Source organism: Phlebotomus argentipes, unplaced genomic scaffold (assembly GCF_947086385.1).
Source record: "Phlebotomus argentipes unplaced genomic scaffold, Phlebotomus argentipes genome assembly scaffold_18, whole genome shotgun sequence".
NCBI classification, from domain to species: Eukaryota; Metazoa; Arthropoda; class Insecta; order Diptera; family Psychodidae; genus Phlebotomus; species Phlebotomus argentipes.
Genome location: NW_026776177.1, coordinates 9,309,234 through 9,326,351, shown reverse-complemented (window position 1 = coordinate 9,326,351; position 17,118 = coordinate 9,309,234). Strand labels below are relative to the sequence as shown.

Here is a 17,118-nt window from a genome sequence, read left to right as displayed (position 1 = left end):
GGTTTCGAATTTGAGGGTGGATTTCGGAGAGTCATTTTCGGAAGAAATACACAACACGTCAGAATGTCATCAGCGACGGTAAATATCATATTTTATCAATTTTATCGTGATTTTCCTATTCACAAACAATTGGAAATGTTTGTTGACATTCCAGTGCATAAAGTGACAGTGAAAAATCAGAAAAACCCCCCTGGGAAAAGGAGAAAATGTGTTGCGATGTCAGTGTTTTCGTGGGCGCCTAAAGCAGCTCTTATCTCCTTTCCAGGTGCCGCTTCTGGATGACGACACCGTGCCATTTGGCGAGGAGGAGACGCTGGACGGAGCTCCGCAGAAAACGTACACGTAAGTCTCTACGAAAGCAGTTTCTGAGACGGTTCTCAAGGTCTTCCTCTCTTCCAGACATCCGTACATCACATTCTTCCACCTGTTCTTCCGCGGAGCCTCGGTGGTCACTTACATGCTGTGCGGCTGGTTCAGCGACTCCTTCATCACCAGCTTCGTGTGCGTGGTGCTGCTGCTGTCGGCGGACTTCTGGACGGTGAAGAATCTGAGCGGGCGCTTCTTGGTCGGCATGCGATGGTGGAACTTCGTGGACGACGAGGGCGTGTCTCACTGGGTGTTCGAGTCCAAGAAGAACACGCGAGTCAGCCGCGTGAACGCCCACGAATCGCGCATCTTCTGGATGGCGCTCATCCTGTTTCCCGTGATCTGGGCGGTCTTCTTCGTGATCGCCCTGTTTGGGCTGAAGTTCAAGTGGCTCCTGCTCGTGCTGATCGCCCTGGCGCTCAACGGCGCCAATCTGTACGGCTATGTGAAGTGCAATTTCGGCGCCAACAAGAATATTAGCTCAGTGACGACGGACTTTGTGCGGACGCAAGTGCTGAAGAACGCCTTCGACATGATGACGAAGCCCGCGAATCAGCCCACAGCGGCCAAGCCGACAGGCGTGATTTAGGCCATTCCACCTGATCAGTTGGTGAACGTGTGTGTGATGATATTTGAAAGTCCTAAGCATTAAAATAAATAGTAAATTATCTGCGAATTCCTGGATTTTTCCTTTCGCGCTCTTGTTTCCGGAAGTATTTTGGAAAATCAGCTGGGCGACGACTGCTGCGCCACCTGCGGGGATATCTGAGACATGCCTAGTGCGCAAAATAACACAAAGAGCTGAAGAAAACAATAAGAATTATTGCATTTTTGAGACATTTCCATGACGAGTCACTAAACAATTGTCCAATAAAAGTGCGTGGCAACTTCTTAAGACTGTTTTGAGCTTGAGGAATGGTATTTTAGTGCAAGAATTAGTGAGAAATTATAGCGGAACTGTGAATGAGTGCAAAGATGACGTCCGTCGAGTCAATTCCGCTGAAAATGGCAGAAATCTCCATCAGAAAATTCAATGAGGACGCCATTCCTGGCCACTTGGGCCTCCTGAGGAACCACAAGAGCCAGATCGAGAAGAGCCTGGCGCTGCAAGACTGGGAGCGTGTGAAGAGAGAGGAAATCAACGCGACGAGGGTGATAAAGCAGTTGAAGAATCTACTGCTTGAGATGGAAATCCTGCGGAACAAGATTCACACTGAGGAGGTGCCAAAGTTTGATGACTTGACTAACAGATCCCGCCGCGAGGCGATAGAGAGCATCCAGGAGTTCGTGGAGCTGAAGCTCAAGTCGCCTGACAAGTCACGCAGTTCCAGCAATCTCGAGGATTTCGATCCGGACGTGCTGGAGCCTGATCTGCCACAGCTGGAGTCTGAGTTCAAGCTGCCCGAACACCAGCTGAAGGCGCGGGAAGCGTGCCTGATAGAGTACGAGAATCTGCACAGGGAAGTGCAGGACATTCACGAGTTGTTCCACAAGTTCAGCGAAAACGTCCAGGAGCAGGCGGAGAGCGTGACTCTGGTGGAGAGTAGCGTCTCCGAGACGGCTGAGAATGTGGTGCACGGCGAGCAGAATCTCCGGACGGCGCTGAAGTACAAGAAGGCCATGTATCCAGTGTGCGGGGCGCTTCTGGGCACCTGCATTGGCGGCCCGATTGGCTTCTTCGCCGGACTGAAAGCCGGAGGCTTGGCAGCCGTGGGTTGCGGCATCCTGGGATTCACTGGAGGCGAGATTCTGAAGCGGAAGGAGCAGGAGGGCGTGGAGGTGGCTCCGGAGGCCACAGAGAGCGACAAAACGAAATGACACTCATGCGATGTTCAGTAGTCCCGAAGTCGCCTTGTCCTACCTAAAGTCATTAGCAGATTGTGTCTATTTTAGGAAGCTTGCCCAGTGTTTTCCCGTTGAAAGAGATTATAAAAATGTCGATAGCTTTAAATGAAATGTTCCAAAAAGCATTTTCCGCATTTTCACTGGGTTGCGACTGTTGCCGATACCAGCCACCAGAGGTGTGAGAGGGAAAAATTTCGGCGACACGTAACCTCACTTTGAGGGTGGTTGTCAAAACAAAGGGCAGTTTTTCGGGGGCTCTTTACATATCCGCTTTTCTGTGGGAATTCCACTTCCAACATGAGTGAGAACAATTGTGATGGCAAGGATGATAGCTCAGGTGTCAGTTGCGAGTATCCTACTGAGAAAACAATCAATCTCCTGGCCACAGGCATTGTGAATTTGTACCAGTCAGATCTCGAGAAGATCCAGAAGGACCTCAAGAATCTAACGTGAGTTTTACAACCAGGAACATGAACAGGATATTAGTAATGCGCTATTGTGTGTTGCAGATCGAAACAGGACAAATTGATGGGTCAATTGGAGAGCGAGAAAGGGCGATTGGATGAGAGGCAATTGAGGAACATTCAGGAAATGGTGAGTGTTTTGATGTTTCTCTGGAGAACTGTGCAATATCCTGTCTGTTTGCTAGATGGACAATGTGAAGGTGTACCGAGAGAAACTGCTGATCATTAAGAAGCAGATGACTAACATTCATCAACGATCCAGGCAACTTGTGGTGAGTATTCTTCGCGAATCTCTTCCGGGAGTCGTTGTGAAGATTGATTTTTTGCGTTCTAGAAACGCTCACAGGACTTGCAGGAGTTCAAGGAGAAGGAGAAGCAGCAGAAGATACAGAAGAGACGCCAGGAAGAGGCGCTGATCGGGAGACCATGAGTTTTAAATTGGTTTTAAAACAGTAAATAATTTATTCTATCTTGACGATCACATTCAGCAGACACCACAGAACACTTTGAACCATATTTAACTACTGGAACAGGTCAGAAGGCGCTTCCAGGCTCTTCGGGACACTTCACTGCTGGAATGAGTTGTGTCGTGTGTCGTCATCCAGCATGTGGATTGCATCTGTAGGTGTTCTGTATTCGTTTTGCATGAGTTCTGTGGGCGATACAAACAGATGCAGTCAGTGTGGAAGCGATAATCCCCGGATGTACACAAAGCCACAATAAAGTAAATAAGGGTAAATACTGGAATCTACTGGAAATTGCGAGTGGGACAGGAGAAAACCCAAATTGCATGCGATTAGAGGCCATTCTGATGTATAAAACGTATCAAACTAGCTACTTTCGGAACTCAAGTGTTAGTTAAATATTGTTAATGAGATGATAATTTTGTGTACCTTTTCATGTCTTTCTTTCCTTCCCCCAAATCTTTGCCTAATCTCATTTAGAAAACCTACAAAATTCACCTTTTTTCTTGGTCCTTTATTTAAGTACAAGAGAATAGAAAAAAACATCCTTACAAATTCATACTATTATGTAAAGAAGAGAATTTGAAGAAATCTCAAATGGGTTTCTCCAGCAAATTCTTCTCTTTCTGCTCACTCTCGTCATTGGCATTCGCGCCATCGCCATTAGTTAACTCTTCACCGCAATTTGGACTATTAACAGTGCTTACTTCTGTCCTACTTCTACTCTGGCTCTTACCGAATTTCGGCGCGAAGCGATCGTGGATCCGTCGCACGATCACGTGCAGCACCAGCAGCAGAAGTGCGCCCAGGCCGAAGTAGCGGAACGTGAGGCTGCCGCCGATCTTGGCGAACAGGATGCCGGCTATCAGGCTGCCCATGGACACGCCGACGCCCTCGAACACCGCGCCGACGAGGCCCTGCGAGACAGAGAGAGAAAGAGAGAGCGCTGAATGGACATTTGCCACACTATCTTGACCATTTCAATGCACAATAAAACGCCACTTAATGAATTCAAAGGCGAGTCATTTATGAGGCGATTGATAAGGTTTCTTATCACTCACAACCTGTCGTGCTCTTATTTCTTACTGGATGTTACACACGATTTTAATATCCTGCCCAACGTGCCCAACCCATTAAAAACAGGTGCAAAACACTCTGCGAAGCCGCATTCGCTGTTTTCTATGCGTTCATTGTCAAATTGCATTTTATTGTAAATGATTAGCATTTTCGCCTTGTGCCTCAACAATGCGTTGAAAAAGCTTGAAAAGCATTTTCTAGGAACATGAAATCTTGCATAAAATCGAGAGTGAAATGTAGAGAAACACCTGCTAAATTGGGATTTCTAGGGTGAAATTGGAATCTGACAAATTCGACTGAAAATTTAAGTTTTTTGCCGAAAATGCTTCATGCTCACCTGAAGCGTGGCTTCTGTGCCTGGCGGCGCCACGATGCTGGCATAAGAGGCCATCGTGGAGTAGAAGATGCCGAACGTGATGCCGTTGAGCAGCTCGATGGGCAGCACCCACCAGGGATTCGTGAGCGCCGAGTAAAGCAGGAATCGCAGACCGAAGCCCAGCAACACCAGGCTCATGGCGTGAATGTGGCCGATCTTCTTCAGGATCCAGCCGGAGAGGAAGAAGAAGGGCAGCTCGCCGCCGAAGCACTGGATGCCCATGGCCAATCCCTGGAGCGTCTTGATCCACTCCAGGTGGTCCCTGGAATGCGAGGACAGTTTGAAGGACATTTCCTCCGGGGGAAGCTGAGCATATTTACCCGCCATGAGCGGCCGCGAGGTCTTCCAGGTGCCAGAAGAGGAAGTTCCACACGAGAGCCGTGCAGAGTCCCACGCCGACGCACCACAGGAAGAAGATGATGATCTTCACAGAGGCGAAAATCGCTCCCACGTCTTTGATAATGTTTGTGGACAGTTTGGTTTGCGTGTGCTGCAAACAGACGAAGGATTAGTTTTCCCAACCGACCCAGATAGTGCCAGAAAGTGATGTGTTTGCTTTCGGATAGCGTCTCTTATCTCTGGGAGATTGTGATGAGAGAGAAGAGAAACGTGATCACTCACTTCCAGCTTCGATGAGACGACCATGTCGAGAATGAGGAGGATCAGCATCATGTAGAACACCACAGAGTAGTCCTTCGTGATCTGTCCCTCGGAGAACTTGTCCACCAGCAGGCCGGCGATGATGGAGAAGGTTCCCCAGCCCACGGCGCCCCAGAGCCTCTGGTTGCCGTACAGATGCGGCTGATCGTCCAGCATCTCGAAGCAGATGGCGTCGCCCACGCTCACCACCACCGCCATGCCCACCCAACTGGCCACCAGGAAGATGAACAGCAGCCAGAACTGGTACAGTCCCGTGACGTCGCGGTTCGCGATGCTCGTCTCCGTGATCAGATGCTCCACCTGCGCGTTGTCGCACTGCGCGCGGCACGGCGTCTTGAAGTACTTCTGCGACACGTTGCCCAGGTGGCTCGGACAGAAGAGGTTGGACAGCAGACCGGAGCCGAAGTCACCCTCGCGGACGACGATGAACAGACAGTCGTCGATCAGCTTCATGTCGCCCACTTTCGTCACGGCCGTCAGCGAGAACTCGGGCTCGTTCCGGTGATCCCTGCAGTACTGCGAGATGTTCCAGTGATCGCACATCAGGTCCCACATCCACGTCTCTGCCGAGCACACGAGATCGCAGCGCAGCGTGCCATTCTCCTGCTGCAGCGCCGCAATCGTACTGGTATCCAGCTGCTCTCCCTCGCGCGGACAATGCTTCAGATCCACGGCGCCGCCGCTACAGTGGAAATCCACAGACCCGTCCGCCGGAATCGGTGGGATGAACATGATGGCGAAGAAGGATACGGCGGTGAGAATGAGGAAGAGGAGGAAGAGTAGCTTCTGACGCTGGAATCTGTCGGCGATCGCGCCGAAAGTGGGCTTCGCAAGCATTCCCATGATGGGCAGGATTGTGTACACCGTGCCCACGACCACCGTGGAGAAGCCCAGCTGTCTGGCGATGGTGGGCATGAAGGGCACAATAGGCGCAGTGCCTGTCAGAAAGACACTCTCGTCAATCTTCCGGAAAACCCCAGCAGAAAAGCCCCTGAAACTCACCAGCATTGAAGAGGAAGTAGTGCGACTTCAGTGGCAACAATCGCCTGTTGATTCTCATGTTCTCCATTGCTCAGGCACTCCTCTTCACCACTCAGACACGATCAATCAATAAAACACTGCCTCAGCTTTCGAGACAAACGATAAAATCCGATTAAAATCACTTTGATAGCATTTTTTGCTGCCCCGGAGACGCGGAATCCCAACACAAAGCACACAAAAGCACTCCAATTACGCAATAAGGCACTGTTTAGGCGCTCTCAGCGAGTCTTCAGCACATTGAGAGATCGCTCGGGAGGTGAACTTCAAGCTTCCTGGCCCAGATTACGCGTCAGCGAGTCAGGAATGTACTGAATTCCTGAGGAAAACGCGTGAGGAATAATGTGGATGACCGCGCGACGATGACAACTGGAGGTGTGCGTAGAGGGATTTTCTCCGGCGCGCGCTTTCGGCTCGGCGCGAATTCGCACGAAATCATCACGTGTGGAAGGGGCGGCAAATGAGGGGAAATCGATGACTTCGACTGGTCCAAAGTGCGCGCCCTTTTTCAATCAAACTCACACACTTTTCTGCTATTTTGATGTCTCGTCATTTATTATTTAAAACTGTGATTATTCCACTCTCATTAAATTACTTTGTTCAGTATCATATGAATTTCACAACAATATACTCTTCATAAACTATTGACTAGATTCCTTTTTAGGTGCCTTTTCCCGCCAAATCTGCCTCTAATTGTTCCGCGCCACGAGACTCCCAAACTCACCGCGGCCGCTGAACTCGATGGACGAGGAGGACTCTATGCTGTAGCCGGTAATACTGTCGGGACTCTGGACGCCGCACAACTGGTTGATGGACGCCGCGTTGGCCGCGAACTGCGTGTTCTCGAACAGGCAGTGATTCGGACAGATGAAGTCCGACTCCGTCTTGAGACTCGTGAGGCTCTGTTGCTGCGGCAGCGAGTAGTGCTCGTCCTCCAGCGTGTCGTCCACCTGCGTCTTGTAGGAGAACAGGATCGTGGGCTGCGAGATGCTGAAGAACTCCCGCAGGAATGTCACGTACACGAGCGGCGTGTAGAAGGTGAAGTACAGTCCGCTCGTCACGTTCAACACACACAATCCCTGCGGCACGCCCCAGTTCAGCAGGCCCGCGCCCACCGCCTGCATCCCATCCAGGAGGCACAGCGTAGCCACGTAGACGTAGAAGGACTTCTTAGCCGGCAGGGCCAGGTAATCGCGTGCGCGCGTGCACGGCAGCAGGAAGATCACGAGGTAAATCGTGGCGAAGATCAGGGACGTGACGAAGAGGAACAGCATGCCGCCGTGTCCAAACAAATCCAGATCCTTTGAGGGAATGTGAAAGGCATCATCGGGCAGGACGATGTCCAGCGCGCCTTGCGCCAAGGAGAACGCCAGCGAGATCACGCACGTCGTCACGAGTACCGCTCTGATGGAGTTGCGACTGTCCAGGTGACCTTAAAGCCAACACAAAGTGCGGAAATGAGCAAAAGGTGCTTGAGAAATAGCAGGGCGTGTCATTGAGGGAAAAATTATGGGTGAATTTGAAATCATTCTTGAGATTTGTGTGGTTAAAGCATTGAGCAAGTTGGAGAAAAAGTTTATGATCTTTCAAAATCAATCAAATTTGTAGCTTTTTCTACATTAACACTCAGAAGGTCTAGAGATAAAGTGTACTGTCCTAGGTGTTGATGGTCAATAAGGCCATTGAACTGATTTTTTCTCTCGAAAATAAGTGATTTTTGCGTCTTGTGCAATTCTCGCAATTTCTCAATGGATCACAGATTATAAGGAACAATTTTTATATATAAATCCAGGAAAATTAAGCAATTAAACACCTATAAATTGAAGTTATATTAACAATTTTCCTCTGAAAAGCACTGAAATCAAACTATCGGAGAGAAAAAGTTGCTTTAAAATACTAATTTTTACTGTTAGGCAAGAAAATCGAGGCGCTATGATAGATTTTTCTTCCATCCTGAAGAATGTTTGTTTACATTACCCAATTTAAGCACTAACGGTGCTCAGTCAGCTGATTTAGGTGTCTTGGATAATGTGATAGCGAGAAGTGTGAGCAAAGCAACTATTTAACTTTCAGTGAGAAATGACACAATCCTTGGAGCGCAAGGCCGTATATGCAGCAATATTGGTCACAATAAAGGCCTGTCAAGGGTTAATCACGGAAATTTGTCAGGAATTTCATGAGTTTTTGTTTAAGAGAGAGTTTTTGGCAATACGAATGACTCAAGAACAGGAAGCTGATCACAAAAACCAACACGTTTCTGATAACAAATCTCACATTGAACGAATTGAACTCTGTTTACGGAATCTTTGTCAGTGTTTTCTTTGTGCTTCCACTACAAAACAAACCGCGGAGAGAGTATTGAGAGCTGCTTGAGCAGCTGAGAGTGTGATAAGCATAATCACTCGCACTCTGCTGTGATGCAAAACCAAACGGAAATTTGCTCAAGCTCTCTCTGCAATTTCCGTGTGCCCCAATTGCCTCAATGCGGCGCCCTTGCGAGGGAATCAGTGAAGCTTGGCAGACAATGAGGTGACTCACCAAAGGCCAGACCGAAGATGACGACGCTCATTTCAGCGGACAACAAGGAGAACCTCACGGCGATCCACATGATCTGCAAGGAGGGATGAGGATTAGACAAATTGCAGGGATTAGCAAAGAGAGTTGGAGCACCTTGTCTGTCATGCCGCCGAAAGACGTGGTCGCGTTGACGAGCATCGAGACCAGGCAGCGCAGCACACTCATCAGCACACAAGCCCACACAATGCCGTAGAAGGTGAGAAAGATTGGCGAGCTGGTGGCGCGCAGCTTGAGCCTGGCGCGGTTGAAGCGCAATCCCAGGAAGAGCAGGAACAGGAGATTCGGGAGGAAAATCAGGACGTCCCAGATTCTGACACTGCAACGAGGCAAAAAGGGATGTCAGTGGTCCTCTCAACACTCCCGGAAGGGCTGTGAACTCACCCGGACGAGGAGAATTCCACGTAAAGGGCTAATTTGCAAAATGATTCCTCCATTGTGACTGGAGAAAGTGGCCCGTTGATGGTGGCGTTCGCCACCAGAACTGCTTCCTGCTCAACACTATCGGATGCCATCTTCTCGATGGGGCATTCTTGACTGCCCCCAGACGACAATCACGCGCGCTGTTCACGGTAGTGGCGAGGAAAATTAAGAAATCTGCCCAGAAGTTGAGACGTCTTTTTGTTTTGATCTGTCACTCCACTTCCCCTCCACTCATCGACGAGTCTTCGACGACTTCTGCGCCCAACAGCGGCAACACCGTTGCGTGCGGCAACCCTGGCAGTGGCTGTGTTGTTCGCGAATCGACAGAAGATCTCGCTCGTGTTTTTCATCAAAATACAGCAATTTGCGAGCACATAAAACCAGTTTCACCGCCGAATAATAGTCCGCGAGGATCCATAGAGTGGCGGACGCGTGTTGATGCGGCATTTTAGCCGGTGATTGTGAGGAGAAGTGAATGGTGAAAATGAGCCTGGAAAAATCTGCAAAATAACCTCTGAGTGAGTTTTGCCCACCAATTTCACCCAATTAATCCTCATTAGCATCTGCCGTGGGGCGCCCAGTTGGGCCCCTGGCGCTCTCTCGGGGTGACCTTTGCCGGATTCCCATGCAGATTTCCGCACCCAAGTGCCCGATAGAAGGTGAAAAGTGCGAGGAGGGGAAAAGTGCAAGTGTTGAGTGCATGCGCGGAAGTGAGCAACAGAGCGACAAAGAGGAGAAAGTGAGCGAGATTTCGTTTTTCTCACGGAAAATAGGGGAAGTGGTCAAAGAAACCACTTTGTGCTTCCGCGATTCCTTGATTGATTTCATCTGCGAATCAGCGGTTTTTACCAAATATGAACACATCTTGTCAATGCCGATTTTCTCACTTCTTGATATTTCCTTTTGATTATCGAAAGATGTGTCTGAAAAACGAGGGGCAGGAAAAATGATACGGTGTATGAAATGTATTCTACATGATAAAAACCTGGAATAATGTTGAACATAGATTTCCAATTATTCTTTTGACTATTTTATAAACTCTCCCTCATAAATCGATGTAAGCGACAGATTTTGCTAAATATACTTCAGTGGGCGGGGCTTACGAGCAGGCGGAGTTTTGAAAATATTTTTGGTTACATAACGTCCCTAAGTGGCATAGTTTACACGCTGAATAAAACATTCCTTACCAAACAGACCGTTTAATACATAAATTATGCATTGTCATCTGTGGAATTGGTTGATATCACAAAAAATTTACATGTTAAATATTTATCTTCAAACTTGAACTTTAGACAATTGCCGTGGCAGCGATAAATGCCTCCCAATCGATTTGTTGGCAAGGGAAATCAGAGCGGGGTAAATTCTGGACGCGAGTATTGATTCTATGCAGCAGAATTGGGGGCAAAAACCCCATGAAGAAAGTGTGTTTCTGGGAGGTTCGAGTGTGTGCGATGGAAGCGGTGGAGGATTAGCTCTACCTTTCGCTGTTATCAGCGAGAAAAACAAACGGCCCACCTCGAGAGGACCGATAGGAAATCATGATTGATCACGGCTGAGTACAAATACAACTCTCTCTTTCTCTGTGTCGCACACAGGCGAAGCGCGATCCAGAGCACTTTGAGCGCGAGCCAGGAGAGCGTCCGCGTGGCCAGACGGCAGTTGGCTCGGGGCGACGCGGGCTGGTGGTTGTGCGTGGAAAAGTGGCCAGATTTCCCGGGCTGGAACCGATGGAAAGTCAACAGAAAGCATTCTGTCGCCGATGAAGAGGTAAAAGCGCTCGAGACTGCGGCAAACAGGCGAGAGAATTATGGTGAGTTTTTTACAACCTGTGCTTATTGAAATATATCGGCGTTATCAGTTGCGGGCCAAGATTAATCAGTTGTCGCGATAAATTGAAGCCTAAAAGTCCAATGAGTTCAGGCAAGAGCCAGTTGTTGGTAAAATTGGTGGAAAGTCAGTCGCAATTTGAGTGGCGCGCGGAGAAAATGGTAAAATCTAAGATTAGGAGCAAAAGATATTTCATACGCAGCTTCTCAACGCTTCATGAGCACATTTATAAAATATTTTTCCTCCCATTTTCACGATGATGAGTTATTTTAGGTTGAAATGTCGCGCTTAATTCAGCTCTGTCTCTCTTTCACTCGCATTTTCCGCTGGCTCTGCTTGATTTCCTCAATGAATAGTTAACCCATTGGCGGACACTTTCTTCACTTATAACTATTGACTTGTTGCGTGATGGATCGGCAATGCTTCAGTGCAATGTTTCCGCGATTTGTTTGATATTCATTTTATATGCATATTTCTTGGAAAGCTATCGTGCGTTCTTTAACGTCTTCATTTCGCATTAAATGAATGAATTTCATTCAATAGCGAAGGGTTAAAGTATGTCTATAATTTCATATTCATTCTGTGAGACTTTTACCACAAAATTGCCGTAATTTCGTTGATGACTTCCCTCAGGTTTCACAACATTATCAAATGAGAGTATCTTATGTGGGGCATAATGAGAGTTTTCACATCAATTGACAGAGAATTCATCAAATAGGCTCCGTCTCTTATCGCTTGAATACTATCTCGGTTGACTTTGTGACATGAAATGTAGGAGATATCTCATGGATCTCGCTTTTCGGGTGTCTTTTCTAGGATGAATCAACGCGGATTCGCCAGCGTCCTGGACGCTCGTTCGCGCCGGAAGTGCCGCAGAAGCAGAATCGCCGCGATGGTGGGAAGAGTAAGCAGAGCGATCAGCAGTTCGCGCGGCTGCCCAATACGTTCCTGTACGCCGTGGTGGCGCTCATGTTCACCACCTTCCTCATTGTCACGGTGCTGGAGCGGCGTCTGCCGCGCGGGCTGCGTGTGGAGGACGAGGCGCAGCATCCGGACACGTTCATCGCCGAGCGCGCGATGGGTAGCCTCATGCGGCTCACGGACATCGGGCCACGCGTGGCCGGCAGCTATGAGAACGAGGTGCTGGCCGTGAAGGTGCTGCGGAAAGACGTGGACGCGATTGTGGCGGAGTTTGGCGCGGGATTCAAGGTGGAAGTGGATGTGCAGAAGGTCAGCGGCGCCTTTCCGCTGGCTTTCTTCGACGGTATGACAAATGTGTACAATGATGTGCAGAATCTGATTGTGAAGGTCAATGCGCAAGTGAAGTCTCCGCACACATTGATGCTCAATTGCCACTTTGACTCGGTTCCGGACAGTCCAGGTGAGTCAAAAGGATGAAATAATTAAGAGAATGTGAAGTGTCGTCCAGCCCTTCGCGTTTGGCGTGAGTTGCTTTAGCTTCTTGTGGGAATATTTGTGACCTGCGAGGTCAAGTCTTTTTCATCATTCCATCGGTCTCATTCACCCCAGTTAATCTTGGGCAATCGATTGGGTAGATAGACTGAGTTTGGAGCAAAGGCGTAGGAGACTTATTTTAACTACAAAACTTCTGAGTTAGAATTGCGCAGGATTTCTTTCAAACTCCACTATTCTTCGAAAGCGTTCCGGAGCAAACCCTGAAAATGACCCGAATAATCAATATCAATAACCAATATTTGATTATTTTTAACTTTACCATGCCGAAATTCATCTGATCCTGGAATTTTCAGCCAATATCTAAAAGTCAAAGGCTTGAAGTGAAAGAGCAAATAAATAAATGGGCCGAAGAGGCATATTTTATGAGTGCACGATAGAAAAGGCAACGGCGGGACACACCAAAATTGATTCACGTCGCTTTTGGCGGTTGTAAACGTGACGATTTGGTGGCTTCAGTGGTGTGAAAGTGTGCTTGGCTGGAAAGCAATCGTGGAGTAATTTTTCGTGTAATTCCGCTCATAAAACAATTAGATCAATTAATACTCCTTCTGTGAATAATGAATGCTGGCGCGAGAATGGGTTTCCCATAATTTTCGAGGGGTCAACAGCATTCTGTGTGTTGGAATAATTCCAATCCCGTCGGCGCACATTTTGGGGCGCGATTTCATAATAGACAGTCTTCTATCCGGTCTTTTTCTCTCTGTGTTTGGAAGAATTCCAATAAAATTGTATGTTCAGATTTCTCTATTTGATATTGAAGGCTTTTGCAAGTTGTTATTGCACCAAAACATTTCATAATTGCTGCCTTATTGTCTGGAAAATTCACGATCTTGAATTTTATCAACATTTTTCATCTCTTTGCTGAACTTAAACATTCCATGTTATTGTCTTCGTGTAAACATTAATATCACTGTTCTTGGTAGACATGATAAGATTTTAATGATCTGTTCACTGCACAGACTGTCTCTTCTGAAGTGTTATTACGAATTGGTCAATTATTTATAATTTACTTGAGAAGAATTAACTTTGAATGTTAGAAAAAGAGTGATTTTTGTTGTGAAACACGAGCGATGAATTTAGAACTTAAATACAGAGCAGATTTTGCTGTCTTTTCAAACGAAATGATAAGAATGAAAAGTTCATCACACATTTCTCAAATAATTCATGATCTAAAACTCAGTAAGATTGATGGGAATAATCAGATTTACAGCCCAACATATGAATTGTGGGTCAGAATTCATCCTAAAATCACCAGCTTGACTTTTGAGTCACCTTTTCAACAGTAATTTTTTTGTTAGTCACATTGTGAACCGGTGTAAAATTGCTCTGTAGCATGAAAAACTGCTGCAAGATAAACAAAAACTGCCTGTTTGGCAACCACAAATGGTTTAATCGAATTATTTGGGAGTCTATAATTTCTTCTCAAGTACACAACAGTATGTTTGTTCTCGCTCGTGCATAGACGTGTTTTCTTTTTCCCTATTTTCCAAGAGCGCCGCGAAAATGGGGAACGAAAGGTGGGGCAGAAAGATACAAATAGCACGTTGGTGTGATTTTTTGCATGTCTCCATGAGACTGCTTTCCCACACTGGCTCCGAGTTGAGACAGAAAAGTGATAATTTGTGTCTCTCTGTGCAGGTGCTTCGGATGACGGCGCGGCGTGCGCGGTGCTGCTGGAGATCATGCGGGTGGTGCTGAAGACGAAGCTCAAGCTGAACTACAATCTGGTGTTCCTGTTCAATGGCGCCGAGGAGAACATCATGCAGGCGTCGCACGGCTTCATCACGCAGCACAAGTGGGCGAAGGACGTGAAGGCGTTCATCAACCTGGAGGCGTGCGGTGCCGGCGGCCGCGAGCTGCTCTTCCAGGTGGGCCCGAAGAATCCCTGGCTGCTCGAGGTGTACTCGCAGGTTGTGCCGTATCCATACGCGTCCACGCTGGCGCAGGAGATCTTCCAGTCCGGCGTGATTCCCGGCGACACGGACTTCCGCGTGTTCAGGGACTTTGGACACATATCAGGCGTGGATTTCGCGTGGAGTAGCAATGGATATGTCTACCACACAAAATACGATTCCGTGGAGCAAATTCCGCTGGGATCGCTGCAGCGGACTGGCGACAATATCCTCGCTCTGCTGCGAGGACTCAATGAGATCACGGATCAGCGCAAGATCAGCGACACCAGCACCAATGATCTCATCTTCTTCGACATGCTGGGCGCTTTTATGGTGCGCTGGCGAGAGAATCTCACCGCTCTCATCAGCGTCCTGGCCGCTTGCCTGTCCGCCTTCGCGGTGTACAGGAACATGAAATCTGCGAAGCGCCTCGGCACGGACAACACTGTCTACTACGCGGCAATGATGAAGGCCATCGCCATCCAGATCCTGGGATGGATTCTCTCGCTGGCGTGTTGTCTTGTGATCGCGCTGTCGCTGACAATCCTCGGTCGCACGATGTCCTGGTACGCTCGTCCGATCTGGATTTACTTCCTTTACGTGCTTCCAACTCTCAGTGTCTCCATGGCGGTGGTGCATCACTTTGGGGTGAGAGATAGAAGAGATGGTTGAATGAAGGGGAAGATAATGGGATGAAAAATGTGCAGTTTGTTTGTTAAGACAGATTTACTGATTAATTTGCATTCCAACACATGAATTCTTCCAAAAATACTAAATGAAGATACAAAATTTTTGTTATAACTTGAAAATTAATGCGCAAACAGCCTCAAAAGATTAAGGAAAGTGTCAGGAAGTGGTGTACAAATTCTAGCCCATTATCTGACCCTTGGATGATTGAAGGGCGTGAATTTATTAGCTATTCGTCTGCTTAACAGGTGAGACAACTGAAGAAGACCATTCCCAACATTTGGACGCTGTTCCAAGTGTACTACGATGCCATCCAGATCCTCTGGACGCTGCTCCTACTAATGACATACACTCTGGGCATCAGGTCGGGCTTCATCGCCCTGCTGTGGGTGGTGTTCTCGTCCGTGCAGAGTCTCATATCGAATCGCGCTTTTCCCGATGCTCGCAAGAAGAGCATCAAGTGGCTCCTTCTCTATGTCCTGCTCCTCGGCATCCCGTTCGTGCAGTCCTTCTACCTGGACTTGGGCGCCATTGGGATGTTCGTGCCGACAATGGGACGTACTGGAAGTGCCTTCAATTCCGAGATAATAATCGCCACGATGATTTGTGCAATGTTTGGAATGTTGTTCAGGTGAGCAGAGTGAAGAGAAGAGGCTCTAATTTCTGTCTCGAATGTGGGGAAAGAGTCGTGAGATTTTCTCTTGTTTGCAGTTTCGTTTGTCAATTAGTACTTGTTGCGCAATTCCCGCACATCCTCCAGCGAATTCCTGCCAGCTTTACATTCCTGGCTCTGGCCGTGCTCCTGCTCACTGATCTCGGATTCCCGTATTCTGGCGACGTGACTTCGCTGGCGCCGCAGCGATTTATCATATCGGTGAGACTCCAGAGAGTTTTCTGTGAACTGAAATGATATACAAATTGAATACATTTTTGTGCAGAACATCGACAGGAAGTTCTATGATGAGAAGAGGCAACTCAGTGCTCAGGACGCGGGCTTCTGGATCATCGACATGGACATCAACACGCCCGAGAGCGTCGAGATGGCGGTGAGTGAGATGAAGAGAGCCAAATTGGTGGATTGCTCGCGTGGCATTTATTGCGCCATGCCTTATCCATTGCCTGTGATGAATTTCATCTTCAAAACGCACTACATCGAGACGGCGCCCTTCGAGGTGGCCATTGAGACTGACTTGCGCCTCGTGAGCAAGACGCGCCTCTCGCCGGACACCGTGCGCCTCAACTTCACGTGCCACGGGCCGGATCACATGAATCTGATGTTCGCCGGCATGCCGGGATTCGAGCTGCAGGCGTGGAGTCTGGATCCGGAGAAGCCGCTGGCATCGGCGCATCAGTATCTGGGGCGGAACATGTACTTCGTCTACTACTCTTACAGCAGTCTGGAGCCCAAAGTGTGGAACTTCCATCTAGATTTTAAGGTATCTTTTCTCTGAAGATTGTTCAGCGAAAAAATGGATTTCCAAAGATTCCTCTTCGACAGGTTCCTCCAAAGTTCAACATAGAGAAGGACACAGTGCTGGACATCACAGCGAGCGGCCACATGATCCACGGGAGGAACAAGACAACGCCACAACTCACGGACTTCATGAGCCGCTTCCCGAGCTGGACAACAGCCACTTTCTGGACGAGTGCTCTCAGATCATACAAATACTAGTTCTCCAATCTCATCTTCATCCCGCTCTTCGCCTGGTGTCAACACTTTCTTCAGCCGCATATTCTTTACAAGGTGATCGTGCGTAGGTAATTCCTGTAGATAGCTTGAAACAATGGTACTACAAAGTAATATCAAATATTGAGACAAAGAATTCAAAGAATTGATAAATTGTATCAAAGTGATTTTAGAGTTGTTGAATAAATTTTAAGTGAGGCAAAATCAAGAAGTTTTTCTCTGATAATGTGCCATCAATCAAGACTTATGTTGGTTTTTGGCG

At 47.9% G+C, this 17,118-nt stretch overlaps 6 protein-coding genes across 8 annotated transcripts; 4 read left to right on the top strand and 2 right to left on the bottom strand.

Annotated features, from left to right (window-relative positions):
* Positions 1-47: 47 nt before the first annotated feature.
* On the top strand, positions 48-1,042 carry LOC132259680 (uncharacterized Golgi apparatus membrane protein-like protein CG5021). The gene is made up of 3 exons (XM_059757412.1): positions 48-78; positions 266-342; positions 400-1,042. Exons 1-3 carry the CDS (start codon positions 64-66, stop codon positions 953-955), a joined length of 648 nt encoding a protein of 215 aa, XP_059613395.1. The 5' UTR covers positions 48-63; the 3' UTR covers positions 956-1,042.
* Positions 1,043-1,127: 85 nt separating this feature from the next.
* On the top strand, positions 1,128-2,330 carry LOC132259730 (syntaxin-17). The gene has a single exon (XM_059757480.1). The coding sequence runs from the start codon at positions 1,330-1,332 to the stop codon at positions 2,182-2,184; it is 855 nt and encodes a 284-aa protein (XP_059613463.1). The 5' UTR covers positions 1,128-1,329; the 3' UTR covers positions 2,185-2,330.
* A 94-nt stretch (positions 2,331-2,424) lies between these two features.
* Positions 2,425-3,468, top strand: LOC132259350 (biogenesis of lysosome-related organelles complex 1 subunit 6). The gene is made up of 4 exons (XM_059756942.1): positions 2,425-2,660; positions 2,721-2,805; positions 2,861-2,947; positions 3,010-3,468. The coding sequence occupies exons 1-4, from the start codon at positions 2,509-2,511 to the stop codon at positions 3,103-3,105; spliced, it is 420 nt and encodes a 139-aa protein (XP_059612925.1). The 5' UTR covers positions 2,425-2,508; the 3' UTR covers positions 3,106-3,468.
* LOC132259348 (major facilitator superfamily domain-containing protein 6) lies at positions 3,215-6,665 on the bottom strand. Of its 3 annotated transcripts, XM_059756939.1 has the most exons (6): positions 6,255-6,665; positions 5,214-6,190; positions 4,913-5,082; positions 4,554-4,854; positions 3,876-4,056; positions 3,519-3,651 (listed from the first exon to the last, which is right to left on the bottom strand). In XM_059756939.1, exons 1-6 carry the CDS (start codon positions 6,319-6,321, stop codon positions 3,530-3,532), a joined length of 1,818 nt encoding a protein of 605 aa, XP_059612922.1. In that variant the 5' UTR covers positions 6,322-6,665; the 3' UTR covers positions 3,519-3,529. The 3 variants fall into 3 exon arrangements, with proteins under 3 accessions (XP_059612923.1, XP_059612922.1, XP_059612921.1); XM_059756940.1 differs by lacking the exon at positions 3,519-3,651 and adding an exon at positions 3,215-3,327 and having other exon boundaries at positions 5,214-6,665; XM_059756938.1 differs by having other exon boundaries at positions 5,214-6,665.
* Positions 6,666-6,822: 157 nt separating this feature from the next.
* Positions 6,823-9,476, bottom strand: LOC132259349 (transmembrane protein adipocyte-associated 1-like). Its single transcript, XM_059756941.1, has 4 exons — positions 9,249-9,476; positions 8,961-9,183; positions 8,829-8,901; positions 6,823-7,722 (listed from the first exon to the last, which is right to left on the bottom strand). Exons 1-4 carry the CDS (start codon positions 9,377-9,379, stop codon positions 6,980-6,982), a joined length of 1,170 nt encoding a protein of 389 aa, XP_059612924.1. The 5' UTR covers positions 9,380-9,476; the 3' UTR covers positions 6,823-6,979.
* Positions 9,477-9,571: 95 nt separating this feature from the next.
* On the top strand, positions 9,572-17,060 carry LOC132259347 (endoplasmic reticulum metallopeptidase 1-like). Its single transcript, XM_059756937.1, has 8 exons — positions 9,572-9,805; positions 10,883-11,097; positions 11,931-12,495; positions 14,229-15,130; positions 15,418-15,800; positions 15,881-16,043; positions 16,108-16,605; positions 16,668-17,060. The coding sequence occupies exons 2-8, from the start codon at positions 11,095-11,097 to the stop codon at positions 16,839-16,841; spliced, it is 2,688 nt and encodes an 895-aa protein (XP_059612920.1). The 5' UTR covers positions 9,572-9,805; positions 10,883-11,094; the 3' UTR covers positions 16,842-17,060.
* Positions 17,061-17,118: the final 58 nt, after the last annotated feature.

Bases quoted from the DNA above. Each gene is read 5' to 3' on its own strand.
- LOC132259349 (XM_059756941.1), bottom strand. From the start codon at position 9,379: ATGGCATCCGATAGTGTTGAGCAGGAAGCAGTTCTGGTGGCGAACGCC. The intron at 9,184-9,248 runs GTGAGTTCACAG...GCCTCGTTGCAG, and splicing joins GTGGAATTCTCCTCGTCCGG to TGTCAGAATCTGGGACGTCC. The intron at 7,723-8,828 runs GTGAGTCACCTC...GTTGGCTTTAAG, and splicing joins CATCTTCGGTCTGGCCTTTG to GTCACCTGGACAGTCGCAAC.
- LOC132259348 (XM_059756938.1), bottom strand. From the start codon at position 6,260: ATGCTGGTGAGTTTCAGGGGCTTTTCTGCTGGGGTTTTCCGGAAGATT. The intron at 4,057-4,553 runs GTGAGCATGAAG...TCTGTCTCGCAG, and splicing joins GCACAGAAGCCACGCTTCAG to GGCCTCGTCGGCGCGGTGTT. The intron at 3,652-3,875 runs GTAAGAGCCAGA...ACTTAAATAAAG, and splicing joins TCGCTTCGCGCCGAAATTCG to GACCAAGAAAAAAGGTGAAT.
- LOC132259730 (XM_059757480.1), top strand. From the start codon at position 1,330: ATGAGTGCAAAGATGACGTCCGTCGAGTCAATTCCGCTGAAAATGGCA.
- LOC132259350 (XM_059756942.1), top strand. From the start codon at position 2,509: ATGAGTGAGAACAATTGTGATGGCAAGGATGATAGCTCAGGTGTCAGT. The intron at 2,806-2,860 runs GTGAGTGTTTTG...TCTGTTTGCTAG, and splicing joins TGAGGAACATTCAGGAAATG to ATGGACAATGTGAAGGTGTA. The intron at 2,948-3,009 runs GTGAGTATTCTT...TTTGCGTTCTAG, and splicing joins AACGATCCAGGCAACTTGTG to AAACGCTCACAGGACTTGCA.
- LOC132259347 (XM_059756937.1), top strand. The intron at 16,044-16,107 runs GTGAGACTCCAG...ATTTTTGTGCAG, and splicing joins CGCAGCGATTTATCATATCG to AACATCGACAGGAAGTTCTA. The intron at 16,606-16,667 runs GTATCTTTTCTC...CCTCTTCGACAG, and splicing joins ACTTCCATCTAGATTTTAAG to GTTCCTCCAAAGTTCAACAT.
- LOC132259680 (XM_059757412.1), top strand. The intron at 343-399 runs GTAAGTCTCTAC...CCTCTCTTCCAG, and splicing joins GCTCCGCAGAAAACGTACAC to ACATCCGTACATCACATTCT.